Raw genomic sequence first — 16,645 nt, 5'->3', positions numbered from 1 at the left:
ATAAAAAGAGCGCAAGACATGAAGTAAAACAGTACACACAGGAAAACAGCAAAAAAGTCCAAATAAGTCAGGGTGTGATGTGACAGGTGGTGACAGTACACCTACTTTGAGACAAGAGCTATATTGATGCATGCTTGGTTATGCTTTAAAGTCATATCCAACAATTGTGACAACGACATTTCACCGTCAACCAAGTTTTTTAATGATTTCTACTGGTGGTGTGCCTCCGCATTTTTTCATCGCAAAAAATGTGCCTCGGCTCAAAAAAGGTTGAAAAACACTGGTGTAGAGGAACTTAGACCACTGTAAACACATTGGCAGATTGTTACATTGAAATTTCAACCTTGCTCACAAACAAAACACTGGGGTCCAAACTTGTGATTTACACAACTGAGGCTTTCCTTAAGGCACCCCTTTAAGGCCCCTTTTACACTAAGCCTGCTAAGGTTATCCAGGTTAAATCCCACCTAACCTTTTCCTTGTCCACAAACGCACACAATTGTCGTTTTTGACCCCCTCGCACTCTTCGTCAGGTGGCGCAACGCGACCTAATAAGTCACCTCTAATGTTGCTTTGTGTGCAAATTCTTAAATTGACCTATTCTGAACAATATCAAGTTTTGTGGTGTTTCAATTAACTGGAATCCAGTGTGCTGTGGGGCCCTATTGTAGTGAATCACACCTGAGCCATCATAAATAATAAAATCTTTATCGGACACGAAAGTACACGAAGTGACAAATAACATTTGACAACAATCAATATTGGGATCTAGATATCTGGTCAGGACAGTCCTCACTCTTTTACCTTCACCTTCATTGTCCATTCGTTTTTGGTGACTTTTTATACTCTAGACCTAGACGTTGAGTCCGCGACATACATGGCGGACAATAACTGCTTTGCCAGTCCAAAAGCATTCGCCGATTTCCATAGTCTTCCTTCGGCTGCAAGGTAATACAAAGCACACACTACATTTTTCATCACATCCACGGTAGCTCACATTCTCATAGATTCTCCTTTGACAAATAGACAAAGTTTTTCGGTTAGTGGAATCACAGCTGACCTGGACATTGGAAAGTTATCTTGCCGTCTGAGAAGTGGTGTGTCCCAAATAGCTGCAATCGCTTTCTCTTAAGGTATTCATGTGTAATTTGCACTGGTGTCTGTACGTGTAGAAGAATGAGAAACACGAGCATGTCTGGGTGACTCTCCTCCATATTTCCAGTGGTTAGGTCCGAGTTACGAAACCGCTTTATTATGAAGCTGGCTGTGGCGTGTTCTTTCTGGCCTCGCTTCCTCTCCGAACTCAGTTTGAAAAGGATCATTGAGTCCATACAAAGCTGAGTGTCAAAGATTCAAGAAATACACGGCGCACTTACCCGTGTAAAAATTGGTCTGAGGAGGGGAACCTTAAACACTGGTTTAGTGTGGCTGAAATGGGGCTTAGGCTAAATAATTATCGTTTATGGGGTTATTCGGCTTAGTGTAGACATAAGTCCTCTCGTTTTTGGCAGTTACAATTGTTTTTCCTGACGTAATTTACAGGGCATCTGGAAAGTATTAACATCGCTTTACTTTTTCCACATTTTGTTATGTTACAGCTTTATTCCAAAATACATTCATTTTTGTCCTCAAAATTCTACAGACGATACACCATTATGACTATGTGAAATTTATTTTTTGTAAATTTTGCAACGGTATTTAAAAATAAAAAAATATATGTACATAAGTATTCAGAGCCTTTGCTCAATGCTTTGTTGATGCACCTTCGTCAGCAATTACAGCCTCAAGTCTTTTTGAATATGATGCCATAAGCTAGGCACACTTATCTTTGAGCAGTTTCACCTATTCCTCTTTGCAGCACCTCTCAAGCTCCATCAGGTTAGATGGAAAGCATTGGTTTTCACCCAGGATTTCTCTGTACAATGCTGCATTCATCTTAGTCTAGTCAGGGAGTAGACCAAAGTCTCTCTGTCAGAGCTACAGTATTCCTCTGTGGAGAGCAGAGAACCTTTCAAAATGACAACCATCTCTGGCCTGTTTGGTGTGGTGGCCAGACGGAAGCCATTTCTTGGTAAAAAGTTTGCCAAAATGCACCTTAGACTTCAATATTTGATAGTCTGATGAGACAAAGATTGAACTGAAGCATGGTGGTGACAGCATCATGCTGTGGAGGTATTTTTAAGCAGCAGGAACTGGGACACTAGTCAAGATAGAGGGAACGATGAATGCAGCAATGAACAGAGACATCCTGGATGAAAACCAACACTTCCCATCTAACCTGATGCTTGTGGCATTGTATTCATAAAGACTTGAGGCTGTGATATCTGTCAAAGGTGCATCAATAAAATATTGAGCAAATGCTGTGAATACCTATGTACATGTGATTTTTGTGGGTTTTTAGTCCTTTTAAACATTGTCATTGTGGGGTTGTGTCCATATTGTCTGATACATCTATCAGAATACACCTGTAACGCTAGCAAAATCAAATGTCTACTCTAGAGAACACTAGTTCTCCTGAATATACTATAGTAAAGGGAGAAATTAGGCCCACCGGTCCTTAGCTTTCTGGAAATGTAGTCTCCAAAACAATTGTGTCTAGTACACTTGGTGGAAGGCAGTATTGACAACGCAGTGAATATTTCCTAAAAGTTTTAAGCCACACATTGCTTTTTTTGGAGTCATACAACTGTAAGCTAGCACAACTTCAAAATGTTTGGAAAAAGGCTTAAAAACAGACCAAAGCATATTTTTATTCGGTTTGTGGTTTGTAAATTTGAGTTCATACATGAGGGGTTTGTAAGTTGAGGTTCCGCTGTATTTTAATTTGAGTGATTCAATACGTTTATCTCAGCTAGTTAGTGAGCTAGCGCTAGCCCAGGGGTGTTTAGATAATTTTAGCTCAAGGGCCACGTGAGGAACAATCTATTCCCATGCGGGCCGGACTGGTAAAATCATGGCATAATGCCTTTAAAATAATGACGACTTTTCTTTGTCTCACTTTGTCCAAAAATAGTAAGTACATTCTGAAAATGTACATACTACGAATAATCCTCTTGGCTAAACACTTGACGTGAGTTGAAAACTCTGCGGAAAAAATTGGTGCAGTTTCAAAAACAACACGAAGAACACAATAAACTAAGACTTTGTCTCAGTGTTTTGACAAAGCCATTAAGCTTTAAGGACTTCCTGTTTAGCATTCTAACGTTGAAAGTAGGGCTGGGCGATATGGCCTTTTTTTAATATCTCAATATTTTTAGGCCATATCATGATACACGATATATATATCGATATTTTTCTTCAGCTTTGAATGAACACTTGATGCATATACTGTAATCTCAGCAGTGTGATGATTCTATGTCTACATTAAAACATTCTTGTTCATACTGCATTAATATATGCTCATTTTAAACGTTCATGCAGAGAGGGAAATCACAACTAAGTCAATTGACCAAAACTGTATTTATTAAACAGTTATTTAGCAGTGGCACAAACATTCATGTAATTTCAAAACAGAAAGTGCAAGATTGTCAGAGACATTTCAAAACAAGCTATTAGTGCACTTTTGTGCATGATGTCACTAAGATAACATATCAAAACAACACCAAATTAAAGTGTACTTTTTGTACAGAACGCCACTACAGTTGTTTAAAACAAATAAAGTGCACTTTTGTGCATGATGTCACACAAAATATTTCAAAAACTGTCAAATAAAAATGAGCTGCATAATAAGAAATCAAATCGCTATGTGGTGGGTTACTGCGGACGTTATCTCCTTTTGTTGTTCACAATTTTTTTCATACGGTGTGAAAGTGGTTGCCTCGGTATTTTGTTGGTGTGGCACCGAACAGAGATGTTGACATGCGGAGTAAGCACCTTTCATTCTCTAGCAGGTGACTTTTTAAATGATGCGACACATTAGCCGTAGTGCTAATGTTGTCTGTTACGGTTGTCTGTTCCACATATTCCCACTTAAAGCCAAACCACCGCTAGACGATGGACCCCCTGCTGTTTTTCTTGGGAATGAATCCTTCCTTCATTTGTTACCAGATTGGCATCTTCTTTCTCTCGTATTACCACTCGCAACATAGCTAACCTTACCCATGCTGCTTCCTCTCGGCTCCGCGATGGCGTATACGTATGTGACGTATGACGTGACAGTATGTGACGTGTGTAAGAAGGTGCGCTTGCTGTCTGTGAGAAGGAGAGGCAACAATGAGTGGGGAGAGCCTGTAGTGTAGTGCCAGCAGCGAAAAGCAACTGCGTGGAAACGTATACTTGAATATCTATATCGCACAGAGACAAACCCGGAATATATCGAGTATATCGATATATCGACCAGCCCTCGTTGAAAGTTTATTAAAAATGTTTGGAAAAGCAACCAATTGTTTCCACAAACTGCCGCATTGGTGAAAGCCGCATTCTGCCACAACACATTCATTTATCATCATTCAAATATTACAATTATAATTAAACATGGTGTCACTTATCAAAACAACACTATAGCTTTTTGATGTGGCTTTTGTGAACAGAGCCTTCCGGGACTTAAGACCTCGTTTTTTAATTCTTCCACCTTCTGTAGCCTTTGTTCCTTGTCCATATTCTTGTCTTTGTCTTTGTCTTTGTCTTTGTCTTTGTCTTTCTTAGACGTTTCATAGTGCCATCTCAGATTATATTCTTTCATTACAGCCATACTTTCTCCACACAGAAGACACACATGTTTGCCTTTTACTTATGTGAACATGTACTCTGCCTCCCACCTGGCTTGAAACTCCCTGTTCTCACCGACCACCTTCCATTTAGCCATTATTGGGGAGAGAGGTTGCTGAAAGTTGACGTTGCCCTGAATGCTGATGAATAATGAAGCCACGGCCCACTTGCGGCGCTGCAGCGAGTTCGCGACCTACCGTTGCATTGTGGGGAATGGATTATCGGTGCGTTCAAAACAGCAACAGCCGTCTGTGGCTTGTGGGCCGATTGTAATACTAATCAAATATTATCCCGGGGTTAATAGTTAATTTATTCGCAGGCCGGATCTGGCCTTGACTTTGACACCTAGGCGCTAGCCTGTCTATGAGTTTTTGAAAGTGCGATTATCAATCTTGGTTTTACAATGATTTTAATTTAAAGGGGACATATCATGCAAAACCAACTTTTCGTACCTATTTGTAACTTTTTTTGTTTATGTAGAATCTGCATGAGTCCCAAAAATTTGAAATTGAAACAGGGAAGGCCTGGTGGATAAATTTGCATTAAAAATGGTCTCCCTTCATACTTCCTCAAAATGAGCCTTTTGGAAATTTTTACCATTTGTAAGGGACAAGCGGTAGAAAAATGAATGATGGGTAATGTCGGCGTGTATCCCCACATATAGTAGAGATATACCAGGAGATCTTTGCACAAGTCCGCCATTGTAGTCCATCACTGTTGTTAATATGTTCCTTATTTTTCTTTATTCTATTGTTGTGTGGCAGACTGGCTCGCACATGCATCCTCTGCTGTTACCATTTCTAATACAAAGTAACATATAATTCTAATATATATCGGTCAGTAGACACCATTTGGAAGCTCTATAAACTACAACATGGCTGACAGGGAGAAGACGCAGTCGAGGTGGAGGCACGTAAATAAAATCACCCACAAAACGACGCAGCCTAAAGAAATGATCAGAAAGTGTCTTGAAAACGGTCTGTAAAACATAATCTATGCAAAATGTTGACAAAAAAACACCATCATATGTTACGTAGACCAGTGGTCCCCAACAGAAGAATTTAACACAAGAAACACTTAAAATTAGTGCACAAACCCAAAAAACCTTCCATTTTCATGACAACCCCTATCATTAAGCACCTCAATTTAGTATTGTTTATTTTCACCTCAACCCTTTCCATTGTGTTTCACTTGCTTGTTTGCGCTAAGGATATGTGAGTCCACATAACTTGGGCAGAAACCTTAACTTAGGCTTGTTCACACACGCCAAACCCCTATGGGCCCTGGTGTCGTGTTGAGTTTCTCATCTACCACAACGTCACTTGGCTTGTGGTGTGTATTATGTGCTTGTAATAGGATTTGTCTCTAACTGCAGTTGTAGTGTTTGTGTCACATTAACTGTTACCATGATGTCTCCCTCCAGAGGAAACCGATCGTCCACCTGTGGCCAACGGAGGCCAAGACCGAGTGGTCCAACCTCAGGACAGCGTGACCCTGAACGGCTTGGAGAGCACAGATGACAAGAAGATTGCCTCATTTCACTGGAAAATGCTCACTGAGTATCCTTACGCCATAATTGAGGTGCGTCCATGTAAAGCCTGAATTGTTCAAAGCATAAGACATTATTTGATTCTCTTTAAAATCTCTCAAAAACTAGTTGTGATCTAGAGATTTATGGAGGCAAAATGTGTTAGAAGCAACTCTCTCTCCCCTAATTGCTAATTAATGCAGCCTTCCAAGGTTAGGCAAGTTGACAATCAGAGGACTTGTGATGCAAATTTTAAGATGTTGAATCAATGTAGCATCATCAAACAACTTTTCTAGCAGCTAAGAAATGTGATTAATTTAGTATTTTAATCCACCACTTATTAATTTACTAGGGATGTAACAGTACTGTAAATACAGCGGTATAGTGTCAAAATTCTCACAATAATGTCCTGACGTGTGACGATATCAAATGACAACTTGGCCATTGTAGTTTTTTCGATTTTTCTGTCAAATTGTGATTTGCGATTTTTAGATTTTAATAATTTAAATGCATTAAACTGCTAAAACGATTTGTGAAGGATGTCATGTTACTGTTAGACTTCCATTAGCATATTTTTTTCTCAAGTTGCCACACATTAAAACAATATGGAATAATCTACTTTCACAAATATTTGGGTTTACGTATATAATGCCCTTGTTTGCCTACATTGTCCTTGACTGCGTGTCGTAGCCTCATCGTCGTCCACACATTTTGAAATAAGGCCACGTCTACACGAAGACAGATACTTACTAAATGCAAACGCATTTGGACAATAAGCGTTTTGGCCTCTTGTCCTCACGCAAATGCATACTTTTGTCCCTAAAAACTCAACACTTTTGCAAAAGCTGGTCAAAGTGCATGGGTTCCAAAACTCTTCGCTCAGCGGACACGGCACAAACGGAGTCTTGTACTCCTCTGATGACGTCATGGTTGTTCGCTATCATTTCCAAACCTCAACAACACTGCTTTGCTGACTTCAATCACACTGTAAAGGAACTTAATGTACGTTTGGACATAAACATGCTTCTATTTTCAATTTACATTGACACAAAAAGACTCATCAAAATTGGCTTTGCGACAGTCCCACCAGTGACAATAACAGTCAGCTGTTTTAGATACGATTTCTGTTGGACCTTCACCTAATTGTACAACTTTTACAAGCAACAGATCATGAAGTTAATTTATGTGTGTTTGTTCCATTTTTGAAGATGGAGCAGTAGCCACCGTGCATGTGCACTTAGCGTGCCCTCGCGATAAACAAAAAAAAAGATGTATACTTCCTCCTTGTTAATGTTAAATGTACACTTAATTGCACATTTAACTCTATATTGATCATTAAATGCCACAAGAGTTTTGCAGCAACTTTAAGCACTTAAAAATGCTAAGAGTTCCTTGGCTCGTTAGTGCGTACTGATTTTAGAAATAATGTACACTTCAATGCACATGTAATATATATCACCATGTTGCTGATTAGACATGTTATAGTTTTGGGTTTTAGCAGCACAGGTGTGCATGCATGCTTTAAACACTAAAAAATGATGTATTAAGTTCCCAAGGCTCCGTCTAAGTGCAGGCCGGTTTTAAAGATAATGTACACCTTATTGAATGTCTAGTATAGCCGAATAAACATAATACAGGTATAATGCCACCTAAATTAGTTGTGGCTGCTTTTCCAGGCTTCTGATTGGACAAAATTTGCATGGCAGCAGTTGTATGTGTTTGTGTGTAGAATAGACAGTTTTGAAACTACACTTGTGTCGATTTAAATCTTTTAACCCTGAATATGCGTTTTTGAAACTCTTCGTGTTCGTGTGAACATGCCCTAAGTTCAAAAGCCTAGTACTGGAAAATTCCCTTCAGCCATTTTATGCTGTCACCCTAAAAATTTTTTCAGATAATGTGCGGTAATACAATGCAAGTGGTGTTTATATTTTATCGGCTGCAGTGCACAAAGCACTGTCAGATAACCAGTTTTTATTGGTTAGCAGGCCAAGGATTCAAAACATGACCATTTTAATTAAAATTGCAGGAGACAAAACAAATTAAGGTTGAAAGACACTGAACTGAACATTATTGTTTTCCAGTTGTTACACTTGATGTTTTACATTGACAGTTTAAAGACACTCAACTGAAAGTAAAAACAATGTATTGCTTGTTACCGTAGGGCCCACCGGATTATAAGGCGCACTGCTGATGAGTGGGTCAGGTTTTTTTTCATACAAAACAAGGCTCAAACGTATGTTTTTGGTTTTCATCTAAAACATTTCCTTGTGATGTACATAACATGTAATGCTGGTTCTTTTAGTCAAAATGTTGTAAACATTGTTTTACAGACCATCTTAAAGCTGCTTTCTGATCGTCTCTTTGGGATGTGCCATTTTGTGGGCGGTCATGTTTACGTGGCTCCACTTAGACAGCATCTTTTCCTGAACATCCTTATTGTACCTGTAGTTTTCAGCGCTTCCATAACGAGGCTACTGACAGATATGTTAGTACTATGCGCTACTTTAGATTAGAAATGGCAACAGTGAAGGATGAATGCCCCACAACAAGAGGATAGAGAGAAAGGAGACTATTAACCACGGCGTGGACTACAATGGCGGGTGCGCGCACATTTTCAGGACTTATGTAGATTCCAAATACACATCAGCAATTACCAATATGTAAGAAAAGCTGTGATTGCACGATATTGCGAAACAAAATGCCACATAATGTCCCCAATGGGTGCCAATTAGAAGTTTTTATACTTACACTGTAATAATACCCGTATGTGGAATCACAGTATGTCTGACTACGGTAGTCGTAATGCTCCGCGTTCCATCAAGTGGTTTGGCATCGTAGCTTACCAAAGGCATACTAAAACATTTTGACAGATTTTTGATCTCCATGCGTAATATTCAAAATTCTCAATGAAACCTCAAACTTAAGGTCCTGTTTGCTTATGGGTACTGCCAACGAGCGTAATTTATTGAACAAGCGTCAGTCAAACTGCAGCCCACGCGTATCTCTTATGTATATCTGGCATTTACTGGTCATTAGGGGTGTAACGGTTTTTTAGATACCGCAGTATTTCGGTTTCAAAGTCTTCACAATAATACCAGATGGTATCAAACCAAAACTTGGTGTGTATTTTTTTTGTTTTTTAATTCTCGGCCAGGTCTGAAAATACAGTATATCTCCCAGAGTACTCTGCGCAGTGCGAGGCCCAAAGTGGGGGCGTGGAATGCCTTAAGCAAGAAGTGAAGTGTGCTTATGGGTTTTTATTTTTTTGGACATTACTTAAAAAATATCATCAAAATCTATCCATAACACTTGAAGGTATGTCTCTAACAACCCTGGTAAAAACATAACCTCGTTGGCGAAGTGTGCTTCTTTTGTCTCGAAAGCGACCCAGAGCCAGAGGGTGATGACGGGTGCACAGAGGTAATCACCCCCAAAATTTTCAATTTGAGGAAACTGAAAAACTACTTGATAAATCATCCATCCATCCATCCATCCATCCATCCATCCATCCATCCATCATCCTTGTTCCACCGCTTGTCTCTGGATGTCGCGCGGGGGCTGGAGATTATCCCAAGGCAGTTTATACCCAAGACATGTCGCCTTCTCATCATCCAAAAAAGATATTTGAAGCCAGCGAAGCCAAACATCAGTTTGTGAGGTATTTACATTATTAAAAGTTAAATCGTTAGTTAATTTTTCTGAGAAACAACATATTCCAGACTGATATAAACATTTTCACTGTTGAAGACACTGCTTGTCAGAAAGTAAAAGTTGAAACCGTAACATCCCAACTGGTCACACTTATTATCATCAAAATTGCTTCAAGGCCGGAAGCACGACCATAATTAATACGTACATTCGGCACACCGGGTTATAAGGCGCACTTTACATTTTTGAGAAAAATAAAATAATTTAAGTGCGCTTGAAGGTAAAAAAAAAAATACAGTGCTTAAAACCCTGGATGTTCCTACACCATTACCTGCAGTTGAAAATACCCATTAATAAATATAATTGGAATATTTGAGCATTGTTATTGTTTAATTACAGTACCTGGGTTTATTCTTAACGTACTTGCTCCTTCATTCTACACACTATGGCATTTTTTGTTTTGGACCATACTATAATACCATACCATATAGGCTTCAGCACCGGCCACGACCCCAAAAGGGACACGCGGTAGAAATGGATGGATGTTTTAATATCGTGAAAATATCCTAATGTTAGATTTTGATATCGTTACATCCCTATAATTCACTGATATTGAAAAAATAGTTTTTTTCTTTTTAAAGTTGAAAAAAAGTCCTCTTATATTTAGTATTATCTTATATATGAGTCAATATACATGTTGAATTATCTGACACTCATATACTATACATCCTGATACTAACAAAGCCTTGTTTTTTCACATAGAAAACCAACTTTATCGACCAGATCATCGTGTCTAATCTGACATCTGGGATTTACAAATTCCAGTTGACTGTCACGGACACCATTGGTCAGTCCGACTCAACCAATGTCACCGTTCTGGTTCTTACATCCGAGCAGTCTGAACGTAAGTGTTTGGATTCAGGTCATGAGTTTGTTTTTTCCCATGCTCAAAATATTGAAGACATGGGCACTACTAGAATAGATGTTTTAGTGATTATATCATCACCATATCTATCATGCCTGGTCTAACCTCTGTTTCTGTTCTGCCTGGGGCTAAAAACCCATGGGTCTGCTGAATGAAAGTTGGTAGCTAAAAGTCAGACCTGTCAAATCGATGTCCAGTAAGCACCTAAGATGTTAGGTAGTGAGGTTTACCAAACTACACACTGACCCAGCCGCTACTGGCTGGCCTCCGTTACACTTGCGTACCTAGAATATCTCCCAGTACAACTATGCCTTTATGATTCAAAGGAGTGACTCAACAATCCACAGCCTCATCAAGCCTTCCACTACAAAGCTATGTGAAAATATTTTTTTGACTATATAAAAAAATGTACTCCGGTGAACCAACATGACTGGACTTTGGTAATCACCAAAAATTATCCCCGGGCGCGACCACCGTTGCTGCCCACTTCTCCCCTCACCTCCCTGGGGGGGATCAAGGGTGATAGGTCAAATGCAGAGATTAATTTTGCCACACCTAGTGTGTGCGTGAGACAATCATTGGTACTTTAACTTTAACTTAACCTTTTTACTAAAAAGCTGTTTGTTGATGTGTCCCTGGACCTCTTCAGAGAGGCCTGTTTATGTTTCATGTTGAGACAGTGCCCTTACGCTCCATTTAATTTCCTCAGGGCTTTTTACATACCTACATTTTTTTGTATGTGTTCACGTGTCTGTTTGCTCTGCTCAGCATTTCCCTATTTACAAGCCACCTTGAATGGTTCCAAACTCCTTTTTAGGCTCTTTTCCTGTTCTGAAACCTGTCAAGACATGCTAAATTTATTCTAGAACCATAAGAAGATATCAATTACAATTACACTTTAAAACAAATCTTCATTGTTTTGGAATGCTACATACAGGCTCATGCAAATCTACATGTTTTTTTTGAGACTTCTCTGGAAAAACAGAAGTGACTAGTAGGTGTTCTCCCACTCCCCCACCCCCGACTCAACGAAACCTGTCAGTCTGGTTTCAGCCGATAAGTTGCGTAAACGAGAACACTCTAATCACCCTCCCGCTCCATATCAATAACAAGTATTTGGCAGGCTTTAATGTTTATCAATTGGTGTTACTTTTTTTATTCAAGTATTAAATAAGCTTGCGACTTGAGTGCACTTTGTAGGACAATAAATGAACTCAGCACTGCAGTTGAATTATCCATTAACAGCTTGTTTGGAATGTGTAATACTGTATGTGTATGTAGAAACAAAGGTGAAACTAAGAACAGTGAGGTTTCATTCAAGTGACTGTTGTAGGTGACAAAACAGACACATTCATCCCAAAGAGGGATTTAAATTTCAAAGCATCTTGAAAACTAACTAAATGTGATGAATTGGGATGGTTTAAGTTGGAAAAACAATTGTGAATGTGTTTGTGAGGAGACTCATACAATATTCTGCTGACTACTTAATTAAAACACATTTTCAAAAAATTAATATTTCAAGCTAAACAAAGATTGTCGTTACCTTGGTTCTCTGAGGAATTGGAGCGGATACCGTAAATAAAAATATAAATATATAGAGGCTAAAGAAACAAAGTGACAACACAGCTCTAGAAGGCAACAGCATATTACTTAATGGACGCAACACATAAAGCTTAGGGTAAAAGTAAAGTAATATGGAATCATATAGATAGTTTTCAGGCAAAGAATGACATAAAAGTGGACCTTTGGAGAGTATACCTCCGTAAACTCAAACAAACAAAACATCTCACGGATGACAGCCTTGAGGTGGCAACATTTTTAATGCATATTCTTTCTATTCACTCAGTTGATGAATTAGCAATTAGTATTTTGAACTTTTCACCCATCTTTGATCAGTAATCGAGAAGTCCATACAGAACAGTCAGTGTTCCATCTGTCTCATGTGAATGGATTTAAGTATAAAAATAATTGTGTGACTCCTCGTATTCATTGATTGATTAGTGTACATTTTCATCAGCCTTAAAGTCATCTATTGTGACTGCAATTTTTAATCACTCTGTTTTCTTCAACAACTTGTTTTAAACTTTCATCCAAAACAGTCAAATGGGTGCATTGTTATCTGGTTAGCTTCTCTCAAGGCATGGAATTAAAAATAAATTGTCCTATATGTGTAGGGTGCAGTAATGTGCTTATACCAGCAGGCTCAATCCTCGGACCCTTTTTATTTTGTGCACACATTGATGATCTCCCTGCAGTTTGCAGTGAGGTAGAAACAATAATGTATGCTGATGACACAGTACTGTTCACATTTGAAAAACAATTAAATAAAGTTGCAACCATACTATCAATGGATACAGAGCATCGGAATAATAATTAATAAATAATCCTATCTAACATTGAATACAGGAAAAACGGTAGCCATGTGCAGTGGCACCTCAACTTACAAGCTAGTTCAATTTTCTCCACGACCAAGCGTGTCACTCTAAACACTCGTATCTGCTCTGCTCATTAAAACACATTTACATCAATTTAATCCATGTTTGGCCCCTACCAAAACGCCAACATTTTAGCACGTAACATGCCTTTTAAAAATGAATATTTTTCAAAAACAATACTAAATTGGCCCTAGTGTGTGAATGTGAGTTTGAATGTTGTCTGTCTATCTGTGTTGGCCCTGCGATGAGGTGGCGACTTGTCCAGGGTGTACCCCGCCTTCCGCCCAATTGTAGCTGAGATAGGCGCCAGCGCCCCCCGCGACCCCAAAAGGGAATAAGCGGTAGGAAATGGATGGAATACAATACCATGTACTACAAACTACCACAGTAGTTTTATGAAATAGTGTAATAAAATTGTTCAGCATTTACTTGGTGGACTGGACTTTTGTTTGGCTGTTTCTCTGTTGTGTAACATTAGAAACAATTTTATTTGGTTATGTTGCACACGGACGTCTTCGGCTGTGTGCCAAGAGTAATTCTCAATTGTTCAATATGTAGAGTAAAGACTCGACAGAACTAGCTGAAACACGTGAAACACCGTATCAGAGGCTTCTAATGCCATATGGCCTAAAATGTCTTAAAAATTTAGATTAAGGTTGTCCAAGTTATATAATTTCAATTTAATGTGTATCTTCTTTTCATCATTGCTTAAATGTGCTGCTTCATTTTCTAGTCGCTTCTGCGCCTAATTGAAAATGGTAAGTTGCCTGTCTATCTGTGTTGGTCCTGTGATGAGATGGCGAGTTGTCCAGGGTGTACACCGTCTTCCGCCCGAATGCATGCACCCCCCGCGACCCCGAAAGGGACAAGCGGTAAAAATGGAAGGATGGATAGAAGTTTTAAACAAATACGTGAAGAAGGAGCCGGTCTAAAAATAATCTCTGCTTCTTTCTACTTCTTTTCGGGTGTTAAATTGTGTAAATGTAATGTTTCTCAATGAAACACACATTATCATTAATCAGTGAATTAGTAATGTTACTATTTACAATACTCGCATCAGTCTTTTGACCATAGCCATCGACAAAGAACCTTAAGATTAAAGGGGGAAAAGAGGCTATTCAAAATTAAACTAGTGCTGTCATTAATGTGTAAAAAAAAGTTAGGTGCTCGTTATCGTAAAACGTAAAAACGGGTGTTTACCACAGGACTGAAATCTACAGTGTCACATCTTCATGTAATTTAGTAAAACAAATACATTTTTCCATTTTTATTTTTTTTAATTCTCTCTAAACAAAGTGACGGTCGCCAAGTCTAGCAGACTGGGTTTGTGTGTGGTGTATTAGCAAGCAGAGTTGCAATGCATACTGCCACCTATACCGCCGTTACCAATAAATGAATTTATGGGAGAAACTGTTAATTAAAAAAAAAAAAGGGATCACTTTAATAACGTGCTGAGGGAAATTAGTGCCTGCTAGGCAACTTGTTTGAAATGAACACTACTTTTTTTGTGCGTATTCTTCTTCTTTCATTGTTATTGACATAGCTCTGTTACTGAGCCGTAAGGGCAGAAATATGTATTATTTTCCTATGTTGCAATTATCATTTCTGGTTTTGTGGTTGTCCTCACATTTTCCAAATCCGGACCTGGCAATTCATAAAACACTTTTTGAGGATTTTACTCTCGTTTACTTACAGCTCATTTAATGTGTTTGTTGTTCCTTTTGTAGGAACATTACAGTAGATTATCATGTACAGAATTAGCAATACATTTAGATTACAAATCTGGATTTATGCATCTAGAACCTAGTTTTTGTAAAAATGTGGGGTAATTGTGAGACAACTGTTGACTTGTTGATGTGTTTTGTCCTTGATTTACACATATTGTTTAGATTTTTGCTTGCAATGTTAACTGGATGTGATTTTTATCCAATGCAGTCTTTGTTCCTATTACATTTTTTTTTTTTTACTAAACTACAATATGGCCCATGCATGTGGAGAAACCAGACACAACAGAATACTGCACCTGTGTGTAAGGCATATAGTTAAACCACTTCTTTGTTAGATCATCACAGTATGTCTTGTCGGAGACAGACAAACCACAAAACCCTGTATGACCTTCATTGTTAAACACATCCTGTTTTGACATGTCTCGAAACACATCATTACTTTTAACATCTGTCTACTCTTAAAGGTGGACAAAAAATACAGTATGAATGATGGTAATATCTATTGTTTAGGTATGGTCTCAAGTGTGAGACAATAACCTTTGTTACTGCTCAATAATTCATACAATTTGTTAAATGGTGTACATCTAATCTGAAATTTCCAGAATACATTATTTGAGAAGTTACATAGCAGAAAAAATTGTACATGTAAGAAAAAGAAAAATAATATACTTTTCATTCTATCGTTTTGATGTTTTATAAAATTCTAAATTGTTCCAAACTATTTTTTTTACTAACTTTATCCATACTTCCTTTAGATCATTGCATGGCTCCAAAGAAGATTGGACCATGTCGTGGTGCTTTCCCTCGATGGCACTACAATGCAGCTTCGGAAAAGTGTGAGGAATTTTTGTTTGGGGGCTGCAGAGAGAACCTGAATAACTATTTGTCAAAGGACGAGTGCACCAATGCCTGCTATGGCACAGGTATGTCCGTCTCTGTTTCATTGCTGCAATGTGAGGATTGTTGGGATGATTTTTTTTTTTTTTTATTAAATGTGAATTTACATTTTCAAGTAACAGAGTTTACATTTCAAATGATCCTGCTTGCGTATTGTTTGCATGTATTACAAAGATGCTGGATACAAAATGTAAAAAACCCGCTCATTGTCGTTCTGCAGTAAAGTATACATTTGACTACAGTCATCCCTCGCCACATCGCACTTCAAATATTGCACTTTCATTATTGTGGCTTTTAAGCATTTTTTAAAGCATATTCTACAACAGTGTTGCCCTAAATTATGCATTTACAAGCATTAAAATTGTTAAAAGAACTAAAAAAAAACAAAAAACCTACAGTATTTTGGCCAATAAATGAGACCAAACCAATCAGATCTTACTTTTCAATATTGTGGCTACTGATTGGCCTAGCCATTGGCAGTTTAACTATTTTGGATTCAAAGAGTGTAAATGTGACTAAAGGGTGTTATTTAATGTCTAAATGGCTCTCATGATATTGAAAAATGTATTTAGAAGGTAGTAAACATTTTTTTTATGCTTTAGCTATGAAAATATTTTTTTTAAACTTAATGATTCCTACTTGGCAAATTTTTCGCGGTCATGTCTAGAACCAATTAACAGTGATAAATGAGGGATATAGATGGAGTCCCCAAAACTTTGGCAATTTTTTAAATGTTGTTTAGCAGACTCACTCGTTCAATTGAGTCTGTCCAAGT

General features: G+C 38.2%; 1 protein-coding gene across 1 annotated transcript in view; it reads left to right on the top strand.

Moving 5' to 3' along the window:
* spint1a (serine peptidase inhibitor, Kunitz type 1 a) overlaps window positions 1–16,645 on the top strand; it is a 30,986-nt gene that overhangs the window by 2,024 nt on the left and 12,317 nt on the right. Inside the window, exons 3-5 of the mRNA XM_061895427.1 lie at window positions 6,131–6,288; window positions 10,649–10,790; window positions 15,729–15,896. Coding sequence (XP_061751411.1) covers window positions 6,131–6,288; window positions 10,649–10,790; window positions 15,729–15,896 — 468 coding nt within the window. The remainder of the gene's footprint in view (window positions 1–6,130; window positions 6,289–10,648; window positions 10,791–15,728; window positions 15,897–16,645) is intronic.

This window comes from Nerophis ophidion, linkage group LG03 (assembly GCF_033978795.1).
Source record: "Nerophis ophidion isolate RoL-2023_Sa linkage group LG03, RoL_Noph_v1.0, whole genome shotgun sequence".
Classification (NCBI taxonomy): Eukaryota; Metazoa; Chordata; class Actinopteri; order Syngnathiformes; family Syngnathidae; genus Nerophis; species Nerophis ophidion.
This window is presented reverse-complemented; position numbering and strand designations above follow the sequence as displayed.